Here is a 27,691-nt window from a genome sequence, read left to right on the forward strand (position 1 = left end):
TACCTGAGGGTGTAGGAAATGTGTGCCATCCTCAATGGGCATCAACTGATTTAGTGAAACTGAGTGTATATTTAAGTATGTTTTGTGATATTTTCCATTGCTCCCTTCTAAAGAAGGCTTAATTCAACTGACTGTTAAATAAATTAACAATTGTTTAATCAAGAAACCTTGTGTGCAAGTTTTTATTTGAATAACGGTCACAGTGAAACTCTGTATAACAACCTTACTGCTCACATTGACCCCTCTTAAGATGATCCTGGCAGCTCAGCCACAGTACCAACCTTTGCAGTACAGACTTATACCAAAGGTTGGGTTACCTATTGGCAGGAGGATAGGGTTGGTGCAGTCTCCCACAGGGTACTGCATACAATCTTGCCTAACAAAGTCCTTCGAGTACTGCCGCAGGGGCCCTCCAGACCTCCTCCCTCTTGTCCCCACCACTGAGGCTCAGGAACCAGGGTCTGCACAGTTGTAGCAAGACTACATCCAGCTGGACCACTTTTCTTCTAACCATAGCTACTGTTTGGGCTTGGGGGTACTTGCCTTCCTGTTTTAAGTCATGTTGTCTGACTTGAGATTTGCACTTGCTTAACTGAGTTGATTTCAACTCCCCTCAGGCCCAACAGCTTGTCGGTCTTCAGTGATTTTCTGTGAACTATCTGACTTTGTGAAAGGCTTTATCCAAGAAGTATATCAGAACTATAGACTATGTCTAAACTACTTTGGCTGTACTGGTTCCTGTACTGGTTCCCTAAAAACACTTCTGAATCCATTGACTTTGGCATTGCTTGTCCCTCCACAGGTTGTAGCTTGTTGAATACTGTTACTGCTAGGAAAGGCTTACCTAGATTTCATTGGAGGATTCAGTTGTCCTCACATTATAAGCAACTGTTCTAACCTTCCTATTTTTCCTTAAACCTTTCTTTCTGCAACCCAGAGTCTACACAGTATATTGGTGTGGTATATAAATGCAAATACTATCCTTGTAATTGAAGTCACATCAGGGTCTAGGAGAAGTGTATTGAGCATAGCCAAAGAGTATTCGCCAACTTTATTGATTCTGTAAAGTATTTCCAAAGTTTACTTGAATCATTTCATTTGTACAGCTCTGCAGCTCACATTTACCCCTCTTGAGATAAGCCTGGTTGCTCAGTCACACTATTAACTTGTGTAGTACAGACCTATAACAAACGGTAGGTTACCCAATACCAAGCAGATGAGTAGCGTGTAGTCTCACACAGTGTGACTGCACCAATGCTTACCTAACAATTATCAAGTCATTTTGGGTGCTTCACATCGACTAAGATGTGTGATAACATGGTGTGAAGTTTGACTAAGAATTTTGCGCTTTTCATTTGGATATGTCTAACCTTATTGAACCACAGTACTGACCTTGCTTTTCTGTTTTGGAATTTTTTTCTCTTCTCCATTTGCTCTGTTATTCCTGTACCATGATATTGGAATGCATCATTTCTTCTTCAATTTTTGTATTTGACATACATTACTATATTTTTCAATAATACAATTTTGTTTGGAAAATACCTCTACAACAGCCTTGACAAAGACTTAATGTCAAAAAACGTGTTGGATGTCTACAAAGGACAACTGATACTCCATTTCAATACATTTGAACTAATGGCTACAACTGTTCATACTGATGTATGCCAATAGTTCAAATCATTATAAGGGGAGCGCGAGTGATGGGTGTACTTGACTTTTACCTGTACTACTTAGAAGGTTAAGGGTATAACCTCACCACACCAGTCACGCTGATACCATATATTAGAGGACTAGCGCACACCGAGGAAGTGGTTATGCTCCCAGTTTAGTTCACTAGTATAGGCAAATGCTTGCTACCTTTTGGGCCCAGAGTTGTGCTTTACAATAGCCAGTTACATTACACACAATAAATGGTCAAATTAACTTGAAATCACTCTTTCCATGTGCAAATACCCAAGATACCCTGCAAACGTTCAATAATGTTCAGATGAAGGACAAATATGCTGTGCATACCGTGATCAGGTTGTGTTCTGGAAGACTACAAGCTTCAATATGGTCCTGAAGAAGCTGCTGGGAGAAGTTCTGATGCATTTGGGCTGCCTCATGAGCGTCAATGGTGTTCCCACAGGCTTTGTTCAGATCTAAAAGAATAAACAGCTCAAGTTACCAGTGTACAAAATAAACATCAGCAGAAGAAATAGGGTACAATGCACTGTGATAGAGAGGATTCCCCAGAGAACCTGGATGAAGCCATTCTCATGTGGCCAGTGAAAGGCAGACTTACTGTCCCTGGGTGTGGGGTTCTGCATGAGGATCACATGAAGGGGGTAAGGGAGAATTCTAATTTCTGTGTGAATTCCCTTCAACCTTAGAGACCACCCCCAGCCAGTTTGCTGGACTTTAGGACTTTTTAATTTTTACCCTGGAGTGAGACCTTTTTCTCACACTCCCTCATGCGTTTTGACCGGATCTGGATTATTTGTTTCCTTTGTTTTTTGGAGTCTGACACATTTTGTATGGTGACACACAGCACCCTCAGTGCAGTGTCGCAGAGAAATCCTTTAGATTTCTCATAAGGTTTAAGTACCTTTTCTTGTGTGAACTACTTTTCCCAAGAAAAGTATAGTGAAATTGATTACCTTTTTTCTTTGTGGGTCCAGCACACACCATCCTATGTGGAGTACTGGGGGTTTACTTAGTAGCCCCTTATCCTACCTACTCATGTACCATTTTTTATGTTTTCATCCCCCTCTACATTTTACAGTGAGCCAGCATACCCTACCTTATGTGGAGTGCTGGGGGGATATACTGCATCACCTTGCTTACTTACCTGTAGCATTTTTGTTACAATTATAAGATCACTTGAATGGCTGGTGGCAGTGGTTTTACCTTCGTGACTTTTTAGTCTTATTACTTGCAGGCTGTTAAATCAGTCTTAGTAATGCACAGAAGGGACACTATTTTGTTTCTTTTTTTCACCATTTCTCATTTGCTTGTTGTTTGAGGTCTTGCCCTGCCATTCCAGGGGGGAACGACCTAAGTGGAAGTTTTGTCTTTGGCAGGAAACCTCCGCATTCCCTGCTCAGGCTCCAGAGTATCTGAGAAGGCAGGAAATGAGGGAGGAATCCAAAACTCTGCAGCCCTCTGTCTTTCACCTCGCCTGAAAGGAACGCAGTATCAATGGGGGGTGAGAGGGGGAGAGGGGCTGGCTGTCCTGATTGGACAGCCAGAACACCCCTTTCTGTAAACTGCAGAGATTGTGCTGTAGTTCCTGAAAAATACTCAACCTGAAAGCTGCTGACAAGTCGACCACTGGAGCTGACACTGAAGAGGAAGATGAATAAGATGGCTGTTGCGACTTCCAGCGACCGGAGAGCCTGCTGTGTAACCAGAGCCTGCTGTAACCTTTCTTTCCAATTGACCTGGGGGTCCCAAACGTGATGATTCCTATCCCGAGGCTGCTGGGATTCCCCTAGTCTCAAAAAGACCTGCATTTTCAGCTATCCCATGATGTGCTGTGCCCTTGCTGCGCTGCAATAGCCCAATACCGTGGGACCTCAAGCCATTGTGCGGTTCATGGTCTTCCTAAATCCGAATCAGTCAGAAACTTTGGTGGACTTCTCCTGCCTCTCCAGGGACACAATTAGAAAACCTGTAATCCCCTCACCAGACTGCAGGCCCAAGAGAGTGAAGAGACCAGTAATATTCTTTCATCTGGCTTCTGTAAAAGATGCCAGATCTACAGAGCCGCGAGATCTATGATGAAATCTTTGCTGGAAGCCTCGTCTGACAACTGCTGCTGCAAGTTCCCATCCAGTATCCAGTTCTTTCGTCTCCAAACCAAGAATACAGGGACTGGGACCTGTGCTGCTGCATCCTGAAGGCATCCACCCAGAAGCTATTTTTTTCTCCAAAGGTACTGTGCGGGCTTGGGTAATACTTTAAGTCTGGTGTGTATCCAGTGAGGCCAAGCGGGTGATTAGTGTGGTTGGGAGTTTGCCCATACCACTTGCCCAGGAACACATACAGGGAGCCTTATCAAAAGTCCCTGAACACCGACTCTGAAAGTGAATACTTGTTTAAGAAGATCCCCTATGGAACTCTGTCTCAGAGGTTTCCTGAAATAGACTAGGGAAGGACTGGATAAGAAAAGGCTTCAGTCTTGGAAAGTACTAACTTGCTCAAAGAATTAGTGTGGCAACTACCTCTGTAAAATACGAAGTTACAAAGTGTCCGCAAGTAATACTTGTCCAAGAGTTGCATTGTGCCCTCTAAAAAGTTTACTTTGAATGGCGTTTACCCACCCCCACTTATGAAACGTAGTAAGTGTTCATACTGTTGTACGATTGCATAACTGAATGAGTAATAGCTTACCAATAGGGTTCACCTTCCTTGAATAACCCTGGGTTATTCTTTAAGTTTATCATTGGGTGTGGCTTTCCCTGGTCTGCTTTATACATATCTAAAACGACAAGGGGTAGGTCCCAATAGGTAGAAATATATATTGTCAAAGTGGAATAACTCACTGTAGATTATCTCCACGAGTGATTTCAAGGTTGGACACACTATATCCACTGTGTCATGACTTACAGCTGGTGTGGTGTCCTTTTGTAAATGCTCAATGCAACAAGAGAGCTATAACCTACTGTTACTAATTAACATGTGGTCAAATGTCCTTGTGTGCGCTCCAAGGTAGGTCAGAGAGCTATAAACACACTGCACTAAATCCATTACATGAAATGAAAATCTTAAATATTATTCTTTTTGTTACATAATAAATTGCAACAAACTCCTAGTGTATAAATTGTTGCAAAACGTCATACAAACGCAAATCTGAAGCAAGTATCAGAAATTTAGAAAAGAAAAGAGTGGAAATCATAGACATCAAGACAGTCAGAATAATATTACAAAATGATCTTCGTACATCGTAGGTTGCATCACATGGTATGTACATTTAATTTTGGCAGCATATTCTAAACCAACCCAAGTATCTACACAATGAAGGAAAAACTCCTTGTTAGACGTGTGTGGATTATTTCTAACTGAGGAGCAGGAGACTCCTTATGGCTGAAGCCAAGAGGAAGGTTTGTGTTGTTCTAAACAAATTACGGTGTTCTTTGAGAAGTCTCAATATTGGTTTGGTCAATTCAGGGTCAAATACAGATGCAGGTCTAAAACAGTCCTGGAGTTATTGGTCTTTGACTTGCTTGTATGCAGTTAGGGAAGTTTTCCTAAAGTCCTACTTGATGGTATGACGTTATTAAGCTATCCCAGTGGTTTGTAGATCCCCAATTCTTAGTATCAGTCTGAACTCAGGACCTTGGTAGAGTGGCAGAGCAGTAAGGCTCATCTTATAATGCGAGCTGTAGGTAAGTATACTGAACCCGGTAAATACAGTACAAAGAAACACTTACACTTAAATGTCCATTAAAATATATAGTATATTTACACAAGAGCCACTATTAAATACTTAGCACATTACACCATCACAAACAGATGTACTTTTCAATACTTTCAAATAGTCACTGCTTAGATGGTAGTTCCTGAACGCATACAGTTGTTACCAGAGTTTGACAGTTCTATCGGTAATACTGCGCACCCACAAAATACAGTAATTGTATTTAGTCTGCATACACAAATAAGAGTGATTTCTGGGAAGGAAACTGTTGGTTAGTGTTATCCTAGTAGAGCTTCAGGTTCTAGAGGCAGTTTCGCAGCACAGCCAGTCCATTAAAGACAAAAAACGCAACCCTATCTAAAAGGCAGTTCGTATCAGGTTTAAAGTCCCTGTGGATACTTTCTAGCCTTTAGGAAAGAAGCTACAAGAAGGCTTAACCAATGTTGGTGACCCTGGGAAAGGACCCTAAAGGAACACAAGCAACTGCTTGAGTCGGAGGTAAGAGGGGGTTGTCTTAGACACCTCTACATGCACTCCAATACTCTGGAGCGACTTTCTGGAATCAATACCCTTTCCACCACAATACCTTAGGTTAGAAGAATATGTTCATGCTGGATGCTCTGATGTTGCAGCTCTGGACTCGACCTCTGGATTCCCTGGTCCGATGACTGAAGGTAGGACACTGGACATTTAAAAATCTGACAGACCACATCCAGCCATGTTTAGATCCAATACTCACCTCCTTCTAGGAGCATGATAGTTGTGAGGTAATGCTCAAGAAATATACCACACATTTTATTAATTTTTATATTTGTAAAGCGCCTGGCAGGCCAGAGGCATTGTGGCGCGGTTTCAAGAATATGACTTAGTTACAGGGGTTGGGGTAGGCATAAATTATACATTGTTAACAGGCAGCGTTGCAATGATCATAGGTTATACATTTTTACAGTGTTTTAGTGGTCAAATGCCTTACAGGTAGGCATGATGAGCGAGCGGCTTACAAAAACAGGGTTTTTAAAGCTTTTCTGAAGGTTGTGTGGGATTCCATGCCTCTGATGGCGGGAGGTAGTAGGTTCCAGTTTGTCGCCGCAAGGAATGGGGAAGGTGGAGCCGCCTGCTCTAATCCTGAGGCTTTTGGGAATAGAAAGACAGTTGGTTTGACCATATCTAGCAGATCTGCTTGATGGGGGCGCAGTGAATCTTTGCGCGAGGTATCGAGTTGCTGTGTCGTGGCGACATTTGTGGGTGAGTGCAAGGGATTTAAAGAGGATGCGTTCTTTAACGGGCAGCCAGTGGATGGATTTTCTGGTGTCAGAAATGTGTTCTCTTTTCGAGATTCCTGTGGCTGCTCTGAGAGCATTGTTCTGCATTGTTTGAAGTTTCTTGATGTTCTTGGCTGATGTGCCTAGTAGGAGTGCGTTGCAGTAGTCTAGGCGAGATCCTATGATTGTTCTGGCAATGGTAAGGGAGTTTTGTTGCGTTAGGAAGGGCCTGGCAGCAGTGATAAGTTTTGAGTGGTAGGCTGCCGCTGATGAGAATGCATTCACCTATCTTGTCATGGTGAGGTTGGAATCCAGGTAGACTCCCAGTGTTTTAACTGACTGGGATACAGGAATAAGAGAGCTGTCTATGAGAAAGGAGTTATATTGAGGGCCCATTTTTTTAATTGTGGTTGGAGAGCCGATAAGGAGTTCGATCTTTTCGCTGTTGAGGGAGAGCCAGTTTTTGGCCATCCAGGTCTGGATGGTGGTGTAAATGGAATTGAGGGTTTTTTGGTCTGCCTCGTAGTCTCCTGACTGGGGGATGGGGACTTGCGTGTCGTCAGCGTAGTTGGTGTAGGAAATACCCATCAAGTCAAGGTATTTGAATAAGGATCTAGGGAAAAGGTTGTACAAGGTGGGTGAGATGCAGGACCATTGAGGAACCCCACACTCGATTAGATATGGGTGTGCGCAAGCTTGGTCTGAAAAGACTTTCATTGCTCTCCCACTGAGAAAGGATGCGATCCATGCAGTGGCATTTGGTGAGAAGTTGCCCGCCATTGAGAGGCGGTGGCAGAGGGTCTCATGGTCCACCAGGTCGAACGCTGCCGAGAGGTCAAGGAGTAGAATGAGGGCTGGTTGGCCCACGTCTGAGGTCGTCAATTTGGTTTTTGAGGACCAGTAGCGCGGTTTCCGTGCCGTGGTTGGGTCGAAAGCCCGACAGTCGGAGGCCAAGCAGATGATGCGTTTCTAGATATTTTTGGACTTGGGTGTATGCTGCTTTGTCCAAAATCTTCAGTAGGAAGGGGACTGTCGTGATGGGCCGGTAGTTCGCTGGAGATTTAGGGTTGAGTGTAGGTTTCTTCAGCAGTGGGCGCACCCAGGCTTCTTTGAGGCAGGAGGGCACTTGATTTGATTGGAAGGAAGCGTTGATGAAGGCAGGGAAGAACGGTGCTAGAGTCGGGGCCCTGTCCTTGATCTGGGCAGGGCATGAGTCGCCATTACAGTTGGAGGGCTTGAGTGAGTTTAGTAAGGTGAGGACTTCCCCTTCTGTCATCTCTTGGAATGAGAAGGCAGGAATTTCATCATGGGTGTTCTTGTGAAGATCGGAAAGTTGTAGCGTTAAGGCTTTTTGGTGGCTAATAATTTTGTCTTGAAGGGTGTTCAGTTTATTTAGCATGGCTTCTTGAATGCCGTTGCACTATTCTTTGTCTTTAAGGGATTGGCCGGGGGAGTGGGAGACTCTAGTTCTCTGAAAATGGCGAAGATTTCTTTGGACCCAGATTTAGCGTTGGCTATCCTGGAGTTGAAGGAGCTTGCTTTGGCTGAGATGATGGCTGATTAGTATTGTTTAGCAATGTTTTTAAACGCAAGTTTGGTGACTTCATTGGGTTTTGCTTGCCAGACAGCGAGAGCTGAAGTTTTGTGAACGTAGTTTCAGGAGATCCTGGGTATACCAAGAATTGGTATGTCTAATAGGTTTGGCTTTTCTTTGCTTAAGGGGGGCAATAGTGTCTATGGCTTTAGAGATGATGAGGTTGTAGGTGGTTGCGAGGGTGTCTGGGTTATTAGTAAATGGATGCTGAAGTTCTGGAACTTGAAGATGTGGGAGTAGCCTTTCCTTGGTGAGTTGCTTAGCGCTCCTGGTGAGGGCGGGTGGCAGAGTCCCTTGGCTGGTGGTTGAGACCTTAGCGTAGTTAAGATTGAAGTGTATGGTCGCGTGGTCTGACCAAGGGATGGTGGTGACGACTGGAGTAGATAGTGGACAGTTGTGTTGGGCAATCCAGTCCAAGGTGCGACCTTTATTGTGGGTAGGTTCTGACATTGCTCGTTTAAAGCAGAGTGTGGCGAGGGCGTTGAGGGAGGAGGCATTCCTGTCAGAGGGGTCATGGAGGCCGAGATTCATGTCCCCAAGGAGGAAGGACATGGTGGATGCCTTAAGGTTGTCGCTGAGGATGTGCACAAGTGCTTCCTGGAAGTCTGTAGCGGGTCCTGGTGGATGTTAGGTGACATGAGCAGTGATGGTACAACTGGGAGAGGGGTTAATTTTGATGAGCATGTAGTCACAGCTCGTGCCTAGGTCTCCTTGGATTCTTCTGATGGGGATGGATTGCTTAGCGATCAGAGCAACCCCCCTCCTTTTTGGGATTCCCGGTCTTTTCTAAAAATTGTGTAACCCTCGGGTAGGGCAAGGGCCAGTGCTGAGCCAGAGGCTTTGTGAAGCCTCGTCTCACTAACAAATAGTATGTCAAGGTTGGAGTCCCCGAGAAGGTCGTGGATGTCTAAGGCATGTGCAGGGAGTGAGCGCGCATTGATGACGGCACATCTGAGAATGGTTGAAGTGCCAGGGTTCTCTGATTTGGGGGTGGGTACAGAAGATGTATTGATCGTGCTGGGAGGAGGTGGAGGACCCTTAGGAGGGCTAGCATGCCCCTCATTGATAGCGTTGGTAGCGGCACCCTCAGCATGCTTTACATTTGCAGGGGTGGCGCACATGGCAGGGTTCACAGTTGCAGGGGTGGCACATATGGCATGATACGTAGTTGCAGTGGTGGGACAGCATGCATGAACGTCATTCACTGCAGGGTGGTATCCATTGTAGGTGCCGCTTAGGAGTTGGATGGCTAAGGGAGGTGTTGCTTGCCGCCATGAGGAGGTCAAGATATGGATTGTCGTGGATGGAACGGTAATTCTAGTGCATAAACGTTCATTTCTGAGGCTGGGAGACAAGGGTAGACTGGATGTAGGCAGGGTTGCTGTGCGAGCGCGCAGGCGGCTAAGTCTATGAGTGAGCGTGATGAGGAGCCCCTGGGGAGAGGAGTTCTTCCTCACGGTGGCCTGCATGCGTTCACCTTATCCCGATGTGCTCAACAACTGCTAGTAATGATGCTTTGGATACCATAGATTAGAGGGCACCGGTTTGGCTCATGACATGTTTCGGCCCGTTGATGTCGAGACATCAATCCTGTGGGAGATAATGTCCTGGGCTACTCGTGGGTGCAAGAGCACCAGTACTCTCTTTTGTGGAGAATTTAGCTGCTGAGGTTCTTAGGGTCACGACTGTGTGCTGACACCTCAGCCGCATGTAGCATGTGGGGCATGGCAAAGGTGCAGCTTTCTTTGTATGGTCCCCTTAGGGGTGGGGAGCCTTGGCAGAAGGTCTACTGCCTATGTGGGAAGCTGCTTGGTGGCTTGTGTGTGTGGAAAGTTCAGGTGAGAGGCTCCTCCGAGGTCTGGTGCTGTGCTGCGGAGGGCGTTAGGCAGGTGGAAACAAGGGGAGATCCCGCCGCTGTGCAACTCGCCTTCTGGCTGCTCTTGGTGTTTCTGGAGCACCACGACACAGGTGTTGTATGGCGGTCCGCTCCGCCCCGCAAGTGTGAGATGAGCAGGGGAGCTGTCCCGCGCAGAGCTCCCAGACAGTTGTGGGCTGAGGTAATGTGGCTGTCTGCCACAGGCCTGGTTGTTCTCGGGGAGAAGGGAGGAGAAGCGCCTTGCAGTGTGCAAAGTGGAGGAAGCGCCGCAAGGGACAGTCCAGAACGCACCGGGACACAGTGCCCGCACCCCCTGGGCTCCTCCCAAGCCCCCCTCGCAGGTGCCCGCTCTGCTTACCTCTAGCCACCTCGCGCAGGTTGCTCTGCCTGGATCGGGCAGGGTGATCCTGCTTCTGCCTGAAGAGCCTCAGAGGGACTGCTTCTCCTTTTGGGCTCAGAGGAGGCGTCTGCTGGAAGTCTCACCTCCCGTTCGAATCCGGCCAGTACGAGGGACTCCAGACCTCTGCTGTATTAAGGGAGTCAATCTTTGGTTACAGCGTCGGGTCTTTCCTCGTTGGTTGGGGCGCCCCCAGGCGACACAGCTGGAGCACTGCGCTCTTCTGCCGGAGACCTAGGCAGTTGTTGGGGGGGGGGGCGACGGACGGGGATTGATGTCAGGCTGTCTCAGTCACGCTTCACAGCCCTACCTTGTTCCTTTAAATCTCGGTCAGGTGTCGTGTGTTCGTGGGCCAGTCTACCTCTCAGGAAGCATGGCTCAGCAGGACCGTGTCATGGAAGGTTCCATTGTGTGCGGCATAATATAGTGCAGGATCGCCCGGTGTTAATGGGGCAAGCGATGGATGCAAGATATACAAGAGTTGGTAGAGGAAATTGTGCCACTCAAAACTAAGCTAGCTAGGAAAATTAGCAATCATAAGAAATGGTACAATTCAGGAAGTGGCACTTAGATAAGACTACTGAAAACAAAGATGGAAAACAGCAAACAAGTACAAAGATTACAAAGACAAAATAAGATTAGCCAAGGCCAACTTCTTCAATGTGGAAATTGAAGCAGCAGATAAGACTAGCAAACTCTTTGAAATACTTAAGAGCGTAGAGAAACCGCAAAATCTTACCCCGCCCCTATCACCTTCGAAAGAAGACTGACATTGTGCGTTCTCTGCCAAAATAGCTAAAGCTAGGCAAAATATCATTAATGCCAGAAATAAACTAACAACAGGACATTTGTACTAAGGAGACTGATAAAAACATGGGACAGGAGATCTTCACATTCACCTCCATAACTGAAATAAAGTTACTGGAGGTGCTTGGCCATATGAAGCCCACGTCCTGCGCGGAAAATGTATTACCACCTAACATTATTCTTCAAAATAAAGAGCAATTTTCTCCGATTTTGTTAAGAATCATTAACTACTCCTTTAAAGAGGGTATAGTTCCTGTGGAAATTAAGGTGGTCACCATTACACCTTTAGTGAAGAAAGTTGGGCTGGATCCCAAGGACCCAGGGAACTTACGGCCGATTACTAACTCCAACGTCATACTTAAAATCTTAGATAAAATAGCCACGCAGCAGTTGCAGGATCATGTGGAAACCCATGCATCCCTACATCACCAACAGCCTGGTTTCAGAGCTTCACACAGCACGGAAACTGCCATGTTGGACCTTCAGAACCACAAGCTAGGTCTGCTGGACAAGGGCAAAATTGGGATTCTGATGCTGCTGGATCTCAGTGCGGCATTTGACCTGGTCGATCACGAATTGCTGGTCAAAGCTTTGCAAGACAATGTGGGCTGCTCTGACATGGCACTGAAGTGGTTAGTCTCTTCTCACAAATCGCCGAGCTAGAGTTCATTGGGGAGACAATTTTTCGGATCCCATCATATTACTATTTGGTGTGCTCCAGGGCGCCAGTCTTTCGCCCATGCTCTTTAATTTGTATATGCGTGCACTGTGTGATATCTCGATGGAAAATTGAGTTTCTTTCACTAACTATGCAGATGACATGCAGCTTATAATAGAGCTAGCGGGATCACATAGGGCATACAGCGTAAAGATTGGACAAATATATAGTAAAATCAATGACTGGATGCAATCCAATTGGATGTGCCTCAACGATTCTAAGACAGAAGTCATGTTGTTTGGGTGCCGTCGCCTTCTAGATAAACAGGGGGGGAGGCCAGTACAAATCATTCCAGATTAAGGAGGCTATCATCACAGTATCCAACCATGTCAAAACCCTGGGTATGATGAACTCTTCTGCTAACTCAGAAGCACATGCCAACCTCTTGCGAAAAAATATAGCCTATTATCTGCGGCTTATGAGGGCCATCAGACCCATTCTAAGTGAAAACAATATGTCCACCATCGCTAGGGCTGTTGTGTTATCCAAGCTAGACTATGGCAACGGCCTTCTTATAGGTGCTCTCGCCAAAGACCTGCATACCTGTCAAATCATTCAAAATGATGTTGTAAGGCTAGTAAAACATCTCACAAGAAGAGACCATACTACCATGGCCAGAAGATCGCTCCACTGGCTCAGAGTCAGAGAGGCTCAAGTTCAAATCCCTAACTCTTGTGCACAAATGCCTCTTTGGAAAAGCAGCCAATTACTTGAAGAGGAGTCTTGTACCCTATACTCCGAAGAGACAGCTGCGCTCAGCAGGAAAAAACCTGCTAGGAGTACACAAACTCAAATCAGCCATGAGCAGATCCTTTGTAGTACAGGCAGCTTAGCTATGGAATTCCCTTCAATTGACTTTGGGAATACAGGAGGACCATCTACATTTTCGAAAACTACTGAAGACATATCTCTTCAAGTAACTGCATCTTCCTAGATTCGCAGCTCTCCTAGTTGGTCTAGGGAGGTCCCCTAGATAGTTTGCGTCTGTCCTTGTCAATGCGCCCTGATGCCTGAGGGTTTCCAGCGCTATAGAAGTCTACATTAAATTACATTACAGGATCTATCAGCAGCAGTCTCAACTGAGGACCTGGAGTAGGACTCAACTTCTTTGTTCACTCTGCGGTTCTGGCATCTTTTCTGCAGCACCAACAAATGACGTGGATTGCCCAGTCAATCTTCACTTCCTTCAGTTATACGCTCTGATGAGGGGTCTGGGCGAGTTGGATCAGACCTCTGTAGTGTCATTGAGTGCTCAAAAAATGATTGACAGATTCGGCCTTTCCACAAAGAGGCACTCGAAATGAGCAGCAGGTCTCCTGGTATTAGGGCCCTGCAGCTCTGAAAACTTAGGACCTCAGGAGATGGCAAAGTTAGTCTTGGGCCGGTTTGTTCCCACCAGCCAAAAGAAAGGGGTCATCCTCTTCTGAGCCCCTCTGGCACACAGTAAACGGGGTCAGAATTTCCGCAATCGCTTCACTGTGTTGCAAAGGGTCTGCAGGCATCTCTGGTTGTCTTCATCAGTTACTTCAGCTTCCAGTGGTTGACTTGCTTTTCCACTCCAGGAGCTTCACCTTTCATACAGTTCCAGCACACACCCCTCTGCAATCTCACTCCGCATTTTACAGGAATGGGCATTTGGCTGTCCAAACATGACAGCCAGATCCCCTGTGGGAGCTGGTCCTTTTCAGGACCTCTGGCAGACAAAGGAAGGGAGGTGGAAACCCCCTCAACCCTCCCCATACTTGCTCCCTGCCCAGACACTCTGGAGCCTAGGCGGGGACACCCAAGGGATCCTGCCAAAGGGAAAAAACACAGGCCTAGCCCTCCCAGAATGGTAAAAGGGTCGACTAAGAACAACCAAGCTAGTAATGGCGAATAAAGAACAGTGGCTCCAAGTTGGTACTTGGGTGCCCCCATTGTGCACTACCAAGGCTATGGTCAGCCTGTGGAATAATAATTACACAATAGTTGGAAAAACAGGTCCACTGCGACCAGCCATAACTAGGAGATGGTCTATGTGACTAAAAGGTCGCAGGAGCAAGGAGAAGGGTGATACTCAGTATCCCTTGGGCACTTCACACAAGGTGGTGTGTCCCAATCTCTCAGACTATAAAGTTCCAGTAATCTCCATCCTTAAGAACTGTAGTCACTAGAGAATAAGTGAATAATATCAAAAGGAGGACCCTGAGGGTCCCCAGCAACACTGCCGATAAGGAGCTCGGTGCTGTAATAGTAAAATACAGATGCCCGTAATAGCTATGGAGCAGACAGGCTTCATAGCACAGGTAGAATTCAAAGAATAGAGTTCTAAAAGACAGAGCCCATGAGAACGAATTAGTGGAAAAAGGAGCCACTCATTCAGGATTTAGAGAAAAAGTTCCAGAAGTCCAGCAACAAGTGCTGGGGGTCTCACTAGGAAAGGGGGAGAAGCATAACAATGATACATTTCCCTAACAATGCCCCTCTTAAAAGAATATTGGTCTAACTTGTCTTCAATAGCTGCTGCTATTCTGAACTTCTAACTGTTAGGACAGTGTTCCTGAAGTCCAGCCAATGGTTGAGCAAAACAATTCAACTGACAGTACAAGACGCCACTCTTAGAAGGCTGTACCACCCGAGTATATGGTAACAGAGCAGGCAGGCTCATCTTGGGAGGGAGAGAGGGTTGTAGGAAGGTATAACACTGACAACCAGAAGTGTTATAAAAAATGAAAGTTTTTATTATAAATACAAGTTAGGCCAAGATAAATCTTGGGGGCTAAGGACTTAGTCATAGGATCTTAAACACATAATAAAAACATAATACAATGCTTGAGGTACGCACACCAGAGCATAAACCATGTCCAGAAAACGTACACTATTTCTAGGCAAGTCAGATTTTATCAAAGACATTTAGTATAGGACACACCTATTCATGGGGAGTAAAACCATAAATTACTGTTAGTAGACTATCAATTGTGTAGTGACACTCAGTCACAGAACCAGCTAGTAGACCAACCTGCAAGTATACTTTTCCGAATAGTAGAACACTCATTCAAGGAACAGTAGAAACCTATAACCACATTCAGGATAACACAGATCTTACTAGGTAAGACCTTTTTGTGAAACATACAATTACAGTTGATTTTCAGCTCAGTGGAACACAGACTAAGGTAAGCAATAACTTTCTAACTTATTTCAGGATGGCGCACGGCACACCAAGGTAAGTAAAACGGTTAGGCAAGATTGTATGTAGTACCCTGTGGGAGACTGCACCAGCCTGGTCTTCTTGGCAATAGGTAACCCAACCTTTGGTATACGCATATACTACACAAGTTAAGTTGTTAGAGTGACTGCAAACCCAGGCTTATCTCAAGGGGTCAATGTGAGCTGTAGGGTTATCACACAAATTAAAAGTGACAAGTATCCAAATAAACACTCAAGGTTTCTTGATTAAACAATTGAATAAGTAATCTTTAGAAGGGAGCAATATAACTAACCCAAAAACACACTTCAAAATACACACTCTTAGTTTCTCTAAATCGGCAGATACCCATTTGGGATGGCACACAGATTCTTCCTACACCCTGAGGTGACTTAAATAACTAGGACACTGGACATTAATATAACACTGGTAAATTAAGAGCAATACTGAAGTTGGTGTCGAAAAAAAAAGAAGTTGAGGGGATAAAACAATCGTTAACAAATATTCTTAAACTGGCAAGTACTTTTTAGAACCCTCCAATGCAAAACAAATTAACCCTTTCCTGGGGGAAAGGCAAAGAAAGTCAGAGGTAAGAAGAGTCTTTCACGGAGCCAGGACAGCCAATGTTAGTTGAGCAAAAATCTAGGGGAGCTGAAGCACTTCTTGCAGGTAGGTTAAAAAAAAAAAAGAATAAAAACAAGTTTAGAATTGTTTCTAGAGCAATGAAATCACTGTAGGGCCACAACCAGGGAGGCTTGTGAGGGGCAAAGCTGCAAACAACTATGCAAGGGCAACCAAGGCAAGCCTCAAACAGAGCTAGCAAGGCTACATGACAAGAGGTACGTCTTCTTAGTTTTACAGTACCATTGGTTAGAAGAAAAACTGCTTACAGCTAGCTTCTGTTCCTGTGTAGGTCTGCGGATCCTGTGTTCCTGAGCCTCAGTCGTGGGGACAAGAGGGAGGACGTCTGGGGTACTTTGCGGTTTCAGCTCCTTGCGGCTCTCGCAAACAGTGCCACAGCGGTTCTAGGTAACCTTAATGGACTTTCCTTGCATTTGGAGTCCAGCAATCTGTTGAGGTGGCTCAGGCTCGGTCAGTCCTGCTTCATGGGAGTCCGGAGGATCTTCCTGGAGCTCGGGTCCAACTTAAAAACAATACACTCGATCTGGTGTTCCTCTCCCTGGTGATCGGTTCCTGCAGCAGCAAAGAAAGTACAGCCAGCTCCGAGAGGATGACCAGACAAGTTCACTTTGGGGTCGATTGGTCCCACCAACCGAAGGGGAGCAATCGTCTGTTGCAGGGCTTCTCTAGACGAAGGGAATTCGGAGCTTCAGCAATGCAGCAGGGCTTCACAGGGCAAACAAACAGTCCAGGAGTTGCATTAAGTGTCTCTTCCAAGTTCTTCTTCGGATTCCTTTGTCCAGTGGTCGACTGCCTTCCAAGCAAAAAGCCCCACCTTTTATGCAGGTTTCTCCCATTCATTCACAGCCTAGCTGTCAATCACACAATAGGGAGGCTGTCCTCTGAGGACAGCCAGCCAGCCAATCACCTTTGGGTGCATTCCTGTAACCAAGGGGATTGAGCACAGGGAGTGTCGGGCAATGTTAGGGAGAATTCTCAAATGTGCCAATTCCCTTCATCTTAGAGACCTCCAGCAACTTTGCTGGATTTTTTAGAACTTTATTTTCCTGGAAGAGTGTGAGCCCCCCCCCCCACTCATGTATTTTGATGTGTGTTTTACATTTGTGTTCTTTAATTATGGAGTTTTAGATAACTCCATAGGCATCTTTTCATGTGTGTCACACAGCACACTCAGTGCAGTGACACAGGGATGTCTTTTATACTTCCCAAAGGTTAAAAAACCTACTCTGGACTGGCCACCAGGGGGCGCACAGATGAGTATCCTTCCTGTGTGAGCTCAGTCCCTGCAGTCCCGATAAGCGGTATGAGCCCCCGCTGATGGACCCTCCCCACGAAAGTTCGAAATTCTGTGACCTGAACGGACCCACCCGCAGCTGAGAAAAAACCCGACAAAAATCGGACCCGTTTTGACCGAGAACTCGGCAGTTCCAGAAGTGCCTATCCGCTGCGGAGAGCGCGAAGCCTGGCGTAGTGTGGCCTGTGCGATAGGCGTTACCCGCGGTGTACAGCTGTGCCCCAGGCTTGTGGTGGTGATCCCTCGCTCGCGTGAGACAGCGAGCCCAAAGACACCGGGCAGCTGCACGGGGTGAGTGAGACACCTACGCAAAACCCCGCGGTACCAGAGCCCACGCCCGGCGGTGCCGCGTAACACTCGTGACCCCCAACCCTCCCACGGAGCTCATGCGGTGAACCGTACCCCGGGGACTGCGTGCTGCCCGAACCTCCCTGCAGTGGCACTGCACACGACCCCCCTGAATGCTGTGAGGGAAGAAGGGCATTGGATACCACGCGGATTAAAGGACACATTGCGGTTTTGAGGAAACGCCCGTCCCCACACTGGCTTTCCGCTCCCTGCGTATCTAGGCCATACGCTCCTTGCGTATCTGGGCCATACGCTCCATGCACAACATACTACGCCGGAGGAATAAGAGTGGTCTGTTGGACTCCCACCAATTGCAGTGTAGCCCCTCTGCCCACGCACACTCCTGAACCACACATACCCCACGTTAGGGGCCAGCGTTGCGGACACCCATGATTTCCCCCCCCCCCGCGGAGCTGAACCGAGGAGTTGTCCCACATCATACGAAGTGCTGGAAACCGGAGACAATACGGATCCCGCAACCCGAGCATCCTCATAGAGGGTAGGGCCCCCTACTCAGGGGCGTGTGCCTCCTCTAACCCGGATTTTGTCGCATGGACCTACGCCACAAACTAGCCAGATTTGCCTACGAACCGTACGTCCCGCCTTGCGGATCTACAGGTGCAATGACCATGGACCCATGGGAAGCAGGTGCCGCCGCCACCAAAGATGACATCGCCACACTATTGAACGAAATAAAAAACATGGGAGCCAACCTCGGCGGCAAAATCGACAAAATCACTCAGAGGATGGACAGATTTGAAGAACGATTGGAAAGTGTGGAAAATAACCAGGCCTCGATTGACACCCTTGAAGCTCAGATGGATGTACGGATCCGAAACATCGAAAAAAGAAGTCGAGGCGAGGCTCAAGATGGATGACTTAGAAAACAGAGAGAGGAGGAATAACCTCCGCTTTTTTGGCATTCCGGAACGCGAAGGTGAAACTGAAAAAGATCTCAAAGACACCATCCACGACATCATTAGAATATTGACCGCCGACGAAGACATCGATGAGCCCAAAACCGAACGCATACATGGAGCCGGTGGGCCACCCGGCGGTCCACGGTCTGTTCTGGCCAAATTTCATCGATACCAAGACAAAACTAGAATTCTTGAGAAGGCCAGGCCTGGAGGCCTGCTCACAATGGGAGGCACTCAAATCACCATCTTTCAAGATTTATCCTCGCTAACTTTAGCCCTGAGACGTCTTTGCAGCCCCCTGACGAAATGGCTTAAGGACCAGGGCATAAGGTATGGATGGGGATACCCTTTCTCGATTACCTTTGAGCACGGCAGCAGGAAAATAGTCCTACGCTCTGAAGACGAAATTAAAGACTGCATCGTCGATCTCCTCGGTGCTGACCCGCGGAGCAAGGAAGGTGTCGACGATGGACGACTGGGATCGCAGTGGGAGATCCAGGGCCCTAGGCGCAAGAGGGTAAAGGGAGCGAGAAAATTTAGACGCCCCAACAACACCCCCGATCATGATTAAACAAGAGAAGCTGTGTCGGAATCGTGCTGGCTACAGTCATATCTAAAACACGTGGCACTGTCTCCCGCGGAGGATGCAACATGGCGAAATCAGCCGCTTTGGTGCTGCTGCAGACAGGGCACCCCCCCAGAAATGGGAGACGACGTGAACTCCTGCGGAAAGACTTTAAAGCCACACAACGTTGAAACTTTCACATGTTTGTTGTTATTACTGTTGAAATTGCATAATGTTTGGAGGAGGGGGGGAAGAGATGGGGGCTCACCCTTAAGTTACGATGGTAAATTTGCTCGGGACCGTAGGTCAACGGTCCCTACTGATAGTCCGCCGACGGACTGCATACTCTCATCCAGTCTGTCCTGGACGCCGTCAACAGCTGCCGATGCAGCATCCCCTGTTTGCAAGCTCAAGCGAGCACCATCAATTATGGTGGAATACGGGAAAAGGGGAGAGAGGTAACAAACACTTGGGACATGTACAGATAATAATACGTTTGCTCCAATGTATCACAGTCAAGATGGCACAGGGTACCCACTTGTCTTTCTGGCCGCTGATGGCGAGAGATCCCAGTCTGCAAACCGCTGATGGCATCACATGAGAAGCCTAAGGGGAAGGGTCTCCTCAGAATTGGGACTATCAATATGAAGGGACTGAATTCCCCTACTAAGAGATTGCTAGTGCACAGAGAATTCCGAAGATCTGACATTGACATTCTCCTCATACAAGAGACGAAATTTGCCAGAGGAGAGGAGCGAACGGTCCTGGGGAATCGGGGAGGTATGGAATTCTGGGGCTCTGGCCCGCTCAGGAAAGGAGGGGTCGGGATTCTCATCAAGAAGGGAATAGGCTTTGAGCTAGAAAAGACTTGGTCGGATGTGAGTGGACGGGCCCTCCTGCTAGTGGGGAAAATCGCAAGAGTTCAGGTCACGATTGCTACAATATACTCGCCTAATAGCGGGCAAGCTGCATTCCTTCGGAAAATGATTCCCAAAATAGTGCTGCAGGCCAACTCATTTTAGGAGGCGACTTTAATCAGTGGGTGGACCCATCTGTTGACTGGAGGCCAGGCAACCCCGACACGCGGGCCCAGCATAGAGGGGACCGTACTGAATTCGCTGTCATGATAGAGCTTTACGATCTACGAGATGTGTGGAGAATAGAACATCCTGACGAAGGGGGCTTCACCTTTTACTCGAACCCCCATCGCACATTCTCACGCATAGACTATATATTCCTCGCACCTGACCTTGCAAGGTCAACAAGTCATACCAATATTGTCCCGACAACATGGACAGACCATGACATGGTCCTAGCAGACGTCAACTGGGCCGACCTGCCTGCTGCTGGGGGATCCTGGCGATGCAATGAGTCCCTCTGGACCGACGCGGCATTCAGAAATGAAATGGAGACCGAGATCGAAGAATATTTCAAGATGAATGACAACGGGGAGGTCTCCAAACAAGTGATCTGGGAAGCGGGGAAGGCCACTTGGAGAGGTATATTAATACCTGAGGGCTCCTCTAAAAAGAGCGTAAAATCGTAGGAAACAAGCTCCGGAAAGAAATACACCAGCTGGAGGCGGAAATAAGAGACAAAACGACGGTGGACTCCTCCAAACTAGACATGGCCCAACGTAAAAGAGAGGAACTACGGCTGTTAGAACACGGCCAGATGGTGCGGAAATTGCAATTCCTGAAACAGACATATTATGAGAAGGGGGACAAGGCTGATGCACTCTTAGCCGCCAGGCTCAGGGAAAAGAGGGAAGAACGCAAGGTGAAAGAGATAAAAGAGCCCACCAACCCTGCGATGCACCCACCCCACTCGATACCAGAGTGCTTCGCCAACTTTTACGAAAACCTATATACCTCCGAGCTGCTTGCGGCTCATTCTGACATATCCTCTTACCTGTCCCCAATTACTATGCCTACAATAACACACACAGAGACCGAACTCCTCGATAGCCCAATAACCGAACACGAGACACGAGAGGTGATCAAACGGCTTACACTGGGGAAGTCTCCGGGCGAGGACGGTTACACAGCCGGCTTCTATAAGACCTTCACCGATCAACTGTCACCCTTTCTCACGGAACTCTTTAATGAGATGAGCTCTGGGATCGCACCAGATTCCTTTAAGAAAGCCCTCATAACTGTCATCCCTAAAGAGGGTAGAGATCCCAAATTATGCGGGTCATACCTCCCCATTTCCCTCCTCAATCTCGATGTGAAGATTTACGCTCGAGTATTGGCAGCCAGACTGGAAACTTTAATGCCCAACCTGGTCCACCCTGACCAGGTGGGATTTATCCTTGGGAGGCAGGGCGCCGACACATGCGTAAAACTCTACATCTTGTCCACGTGGGGCACAGTCTACCAAACGATCCGGCCCTCCTATCGATTGATGCAGAAAAAGCCTTCGATAGGGTGGAATGGGATTTCCTGGGTGCAGTCCTCCAGAAAGTAGGGACAGGCTCCAAATTCCGTGATGGGGTACGAGCAATATACATCTCTCCCAGAGCATCAATATTTGTGAACGGGGAATATTCCAGATGGTTTGAATTGCAACGAGGGACCAGACAGGGACGCCCACTCTCCGCGATCCTGTTTGCACTTTCCCTCGAGCCCTTAGCCCAAAAAATAAGGAACGACCCCCGAATAGAGGGAATACGGCTGGGAGGGACGGAATACAAGGCAGGGTTGTACGCTGATATCCTTCTACACCTAACTAAACCTATGACCTCCATCCCCCATGCTCTAACTCTAATAAAAGAATATGGTCGGTTCTCTGGGTTTAAAGTAAACATGTCCAAATCCATACTCTTTCCACTCCAAGGTACCCCAGATAATGACACCAAGTTCCTCCCCTTAGGGCTCAAAGTAGAACACACGACATTACGATACTTGGGCATACAGATCACCAAAACCCTAGACGACCTCTATGAGGCTAACTTCCCCCCGCTCCTTCGAGAGAGACCTCGAGAAATGGAGCAAACTGATGATCTCTTGCTGGGGAGCATCAATGCCGTCAAGATGGTGTACCTCCCCCGTTTCCTCTACCCCTTTCAGATGTTACCGATAGAGATACCCCAAAAATTCTTCGTGGATGCCCGAAAGATCATGCTGCGGTTCCTCTGGCAGGGGAAAAGACCGAGGATCTCTTACGACACACTTATTCTCCCCAAGGATAGGGGAGGATTAGGTCTTCCCGATCTGAGAAAATACTACAATGCCGCCCAGTTGCGTGTCCTAATTCCACACTTCAGGGATCACAAACGCCTGCAATGGGTCCGGATGGGCAACCACTACATGTTCCCCGCCACAGTGGCAGAGTGGCTGTGGTCACCATACCAACGGGTCCAGAAGAGAATTAAGCACCACCCCCATACTGACCACCATATGGGCTATATGGCGCACTGGGAAAGAGTTGCGAGAAGTTACCACCTGGCCATCCCCGCTCAGTCACTTGTGGTCTCCTGGCATAAATGACCAAATCCCGAACCTAGAGCGGTTCCAGTCATGGTACGAGGCAGGCCTGGAGAGGGTGGGACAACTCCAGAGAAAGGACTCGTTTATCACATTACCTGACCTGACAACGGCACTGGGGATAGGTACTCTATCGACATTCCACTTTATCCAGCTAAAAGGGGTGTTCACGAGACCCGAATGGAGAGAAAAACTGAGAAGAGATCTTACCGCCTTTGAGAAACTCCTAGACTCCAGAACAGAAATGAAAGGCCTTATATCTGTAATGTATCAAACGCTATTGGGAGCAGGCAGTGGTACTACGGAACCCCTTAGGGCCAGATGGGAAAGAGACCTCGGCGAAGAGCTACTCCCCGACAAATAGGACTTAATGTGCAGAGCTGCACCTAAATCCTCCATATCCAACCAATATAAGCTCCATGCAATAAAACTCCTACACAGATGGCAATACGATCCGCTTCGACTCTCCAAAATGTCCCAGTCCATGAGCCCAAAGTGCTGGAGAAACTGCGGAGAAAATGCCAACTACTGGCACATGTGGTGGAGCTGTCCACACATCAAAGTGTTTTGGACTGAGGTCCTGGGATGGATCAAAGAAGTAGACGACATCCATAGAGAACTTGACCCACACCTTGTTCTGTTTGGCCTTGAAAGAGTCGAGGAGGATTGGTTTCGGGTCAAAGGCCTGGCTCCCTAGCTATTACTGGCTGCGAGGGCCCTAATAGCGACCAAGTGGAAATCCCCTCTGATTCCAGGTAAGACAGAGTGGATTAAATTGGCCACGGGCATTTATGTGATGGAAATAATCACTGCCTCCCTGCACAATAAATCGGTGAAATGTGAAACTCTATGGATGGACTTCAAGAATACACATATCACACCTACTTACGACTCCCAACCAGAGGAACCCCCAAAAACCTGACCGAATGATGCTACACCTAAGGAACACTACAAAGGATGAGACTCATTTCCAGCGACCATGGTACTACCGGATGTGACACTGTGTCAAACATATGATACTAATACTTTTGTCAAACTATTGTACTTGTGAAGTACACCAACCCAAGTGGGGGAGGAGGGATGGGAGTGGGTTATGGCGAACAGTCAATGAGACACTTCCAGATAATCGGGACTGTCGCACTACCAAGAGATTCCAGTATACTGTTTTATTATGCATCGTCTGTTCAGTCTTTCCAAATTCATAGACCCAGCACACACCATCTTACAATGGAGTGCTGGAGGGGTTACATAGTATCCCCTGTGTCTAAATACTCATGTAGCAGTCAAATGCTACCCTTTTCTATTGAAAAGGCTGGTGGCAGTGGTTTTACAACAAACTACCATGACTTTTCCCGACCGCGAAAAAGGGTAGCTAAAAATCACGGGAGACATGTTTTTCAAGATGGCGATTTACGCCCCTTTGTTTAAACAGGTCCTGGTGTTTTTTAACCTTTCTTTTTGAAAGGTCATTCTAATGTTCGTCTCTGCTCACCAAACCAGGTTTGGTCCCTTCGTTTGTATGCCTTTAGCAGGCTTCAGGACTGAAGACCGCCTCTGGCGTCTGAGGTGGGCAGGAAGTGAAGGAGGTGCCCGAAACTGTTTGTGTTTAGTCTTCTAGGAGACCCAAATGCACTCTGGCGTGATTGGTTGGCTGACTGTCTGGCAAGGACAGCCACCCAGCTGGGTGAGTGGCAGCTAGGCTGGAATCAAAAGGGAGAAAACTGTTTAAAAGGAGACTCTCTTGGACTGGAAAGCAGAGTTGACCACTGGAACGAAAGAACCAAAGATGAGCTTGAAGAGGACGGCTGCTGCAACTCCTGGACCTTTGGTTTGCCCGGTAAAGGCCTGCTGCAGGTCCGAATTGCCAAACTATTCGACAGAGAAGCTCCTTCAAGGACGGCTTCTTCCTTTGAGTTGGTGGGACCAATCAACTCATAAGACACCTGGATACCATTCTCAAGGCTGGTTAGGATTAACCAGGGAGAGGGACACCAGTTTGTGTTCTTGAATCTACAGCTACTGTAACTGAAGTGACTGCATTTTGTTTGCTTTCTTCAACGATCCCGTGCAGTGCACGAGTCCCCCGATGTCCTCCCTCTTGTCCCCACGACTGAGGCTCAGGAACAGTGAGACCTGCCAGGAACCATGACTTCTGCAACATTTTTTTCTTCATACAAAAAGTACTGTGCAAACCCAATTGAGAGAACGCCACTCTTGCAGTGAAAGTTTGTGAACCTTTCCCAACTTTCATGCATAATCAGCTTGTGACCCAACAAATGATTCTTTTTCGTCTAAACTACTTCTGAGAACTTTAATAAAGACTTTACCATTTGATACCAGAACTGCTGTTTCCTATCCAGAACACTAGACCAATGACTTTGGCCTGGCCTATTGACTTGAATTGAACTCTTCTGGTGAATTGAAACTATATGCACTGCCTAGAAAGTATATGTCATCTATTCTACTTGCTCTTGTCCTTTTTGCTCACTGCTACAGTCTTGTATAAGTAAACAGTTCTGGTAGTTTAAACGGAAAAGTCCTTGCCACGGTTCTCAGAAGTAGTTCATAGAAGAAAGATTCATATGTTGGGTCACAAGCTGAGTAGTCCTGCAAGTTGCTAAAGTTTCACACACTTTCGCAGTGAGAGGTAAGTTTGCTCGGTCAGGTTTTCACAGTACCTTAGATTGAAGAAAAAGATGCAGCCGAGGACTTTTGTTCCTGGCAGTTCTTGCAGATCTCGCTGTTCCTGAGCCTCAGTTGTAGGGACAAGAGGGAGGACGTCTGGGGACCCCTGCACTGCACGGGGACTGGTCACAAAGCTGGCAAATCTTCGATTCCGGTAGCTGTCGTCAAACACACAAACTTGTGTCCTTCTCCCTGGCTATTCGGTTTCCTGCAGCACTCTGAGGAAAATACAACCAGCTACGCGAATGGTATCCAGGTGCCTTACGAGTTGATTCGTCCCACCAACTGAAATGAAGAAGTCATCCTTGAAGGGCTTCTCCATCGAGATGAACTTTGCAAATCGGACCTGCAGCAGGGATTCACCGGGCAAACCAACGGTTCAGGAGTTGCAGCAGCTGTCCTCTTCCAGCTCGTATTTGGTTCTTTCGTTTCAGTGGTCGACTCTGCCTTCCAAGCCAAGAGACTCGCCTTTTATTCAGTTCTCTCCCATTCATTCCAGCCTAGCTGACACTCATCCAGCAGGGTGGCTGTCCGTCCAGATAGTCATCCAACCAATCACCACGGAGCGCATTTGGGTCTCCTAGGAGACTAAGAACAGGGAGTTTCGGGCACCTCCCTCACTTCCTGCCTACCCCAGACAAACTGGAGCCAGAGGCGGGTTTCACTCCTGAAGCCCGCCAAAGGCGAAATGAACAAAGAGACCAAACCTGGTTTGGTGCGCAGAGAAGCTCTCTAGAAGGACATTTCCACAAAGACATGGCGAAAAACAAAGACCAGGAACCATTTTGTCAAAGATGGCTCTGTGCCATTTTGAAAAAGATCGCTCCTGCAGTTAGCGTTACCAGAGCTGCGAACAGCCGCGGTAAATGCAAACTATGGTAGTTCGGAAACAAAACCACTGCCACCAACCATTCTGTGAGGAAAGGGTAACAAAAATGTTACATGAGCAGTTTGTTACGATCATCTGGTCTCTGGGGCGTTGGGGCACGGTTGGAGCCCTCCCTCGACTTGGCTCCCCGGTATCGGCTGTATTCCCCAGCTGCTGCAGAGAATGTTTTTCTGGATGCTGGTATTGCCCCTGGGAGGAGAGGAGAGGAAGTAAGGATGCAGTGGAGGGGTTACAAATTCCCTTGCCCCTTTCATGCCAGAACAGTATCCTTCCCATTCAAGTTCACCTGTTAATTATAATGCTGGGCTCTCCGTCCTGCTTCCTTCAGCAAGGGCGCGTATAATGGGCATAGTTGCTTCAGTGGCCCGCGAAGTGGCGATCCAGACCGGCTGTGACAAATCCTCTTGATGGGTAAGTCTTGTTTTTTCAATGTCTTTAGCAATGAGTCTTGACTTGGTGGTAAGCAATAATGTTGTCTTGCAATGTCTCTGCTCTTCCCTATAGGTGTGAAGATGACGATCGGAAGCGTGGAGCGAATCCTGGGACTCCCCTGAGGATGATGGACTCTCAAGGTCAACAGGTAGACTGACCGTTATGATGGAAGTCAGGACTCAGGTAAAATATAGCCCAGAGTTCGTGATTATGAGATTTCTAACCTGTTGTGTTCTTTTCCCTTGTAGGAGCGGTCCGACGGCGTGGAGCAGAGTCCGGAGGCTTGAAGACAGTTCGGTGGCTCCGGAGGAAGATACCGCAGAGAAGGGGAGAAGTAGCGAAAGGCACCCGCATCGCTGGAAGTCCGAATCGGTAGAGAAGAGGCCTGACTCCGACGGAATGCCGTTAGGGTGCGCGTACAGCGATGGAGTGGCTGAGATCAGGTAAGCGCACCTTCAGCGATGGGGCGGCTGAAGTCAGGTAAGTAAGACGGTCTTCAGAGCTGGAGTACCGGAATCAAGGTGAGATACGGCGGTAAGCGTCACGCTGCAAAGCAGAGTAACGCGAAGCGAGGGTATGTGGTTGGGCTGGCCTTATATAGGCTGGCTCCGGCCCCTCCCTTTAGCCACGCCTTGTGGCTCCACCTTGCCTCGCCCAAGGATTCCAGCACGTGCCTCCCAATGCTGTTCTATGGCCACGCCCGGCCCTGATGCATGTGCTTTAGGCACAGAGTGTTCCAAGCATACATACCTATGAGCGTGGCGCCAAAGGTGTCAGGACTGGATCCAAGTGGCCCCTGGGAGTGATGAAGGCCTGGGGTGTCCAGTTAAAGTTTTGAAAACAAAAGGATTAAATGCCAAAGGTGAGTGCATTCGACCGATAAAAAAAGGATCGACATTTTTTTTAAAATGCAGATTTATTTTTTTGCTCTAGTTTAGCTTAAAAAAAGCTGTTTTTACAGCAGAAACCAGGGTTTGGGGCAACCCCCCAAAAAAATTTATTTGAAAAAATGTATCCTTTTTTCAGTCGAATTGACTCGACCCTTTTGTCATTTGACCCTTTTGAGTCGATACTATAACCTATAACCAGGCCTGGGCCCTCGCCCCATGGCCATGACACAGGGGATACCAAGTAACCCCCTCCAGCACTATTGTAAGATCGGTTGTGCTGGGTCTAGCAAGTACACTGCTAA

At 47.5% G+C, this 27,691-nt stretch overlaps 1 protein-coding gene across 1 annotated transcript in view; it reads right to left on the reverse strand.

Moving 5' to 3' along the window:
- Positions 1–27,691, reverse strand: part of MAU2 (MAU2 sister chromatid cohesion factor) — an 893,447-nt gene that overhangs the window by 13,196 nt on the left and 852,560 nt on the right. Inside the window, exon 18 of the mRNA XM_069649112.1 lies at positions 2,014–2,141. Within this exon, the coding sequence (XP_069505213.1) occupies positions 2,014–2,141 (128 nt within the window). The remainder of the gene's footprint in view (positions 1–2,013; positions 2,142–27,691) is intronic.

Source organism: Ambystoma mexicanum, chromosome 1p, assembly GCF_040938575.1.
Source record: "Ambystoma mexicanum isolate Mex_15411 chromosome 1p, UKY_AmexF1_1, whole genome shotgun sequence".
Lineage (NCBI taxonomy): Eukaryota > Metazoa > Chordata > Amphibia > Caudata > Ambystomatidae > Ambystoma > Ambystoma mexicanum.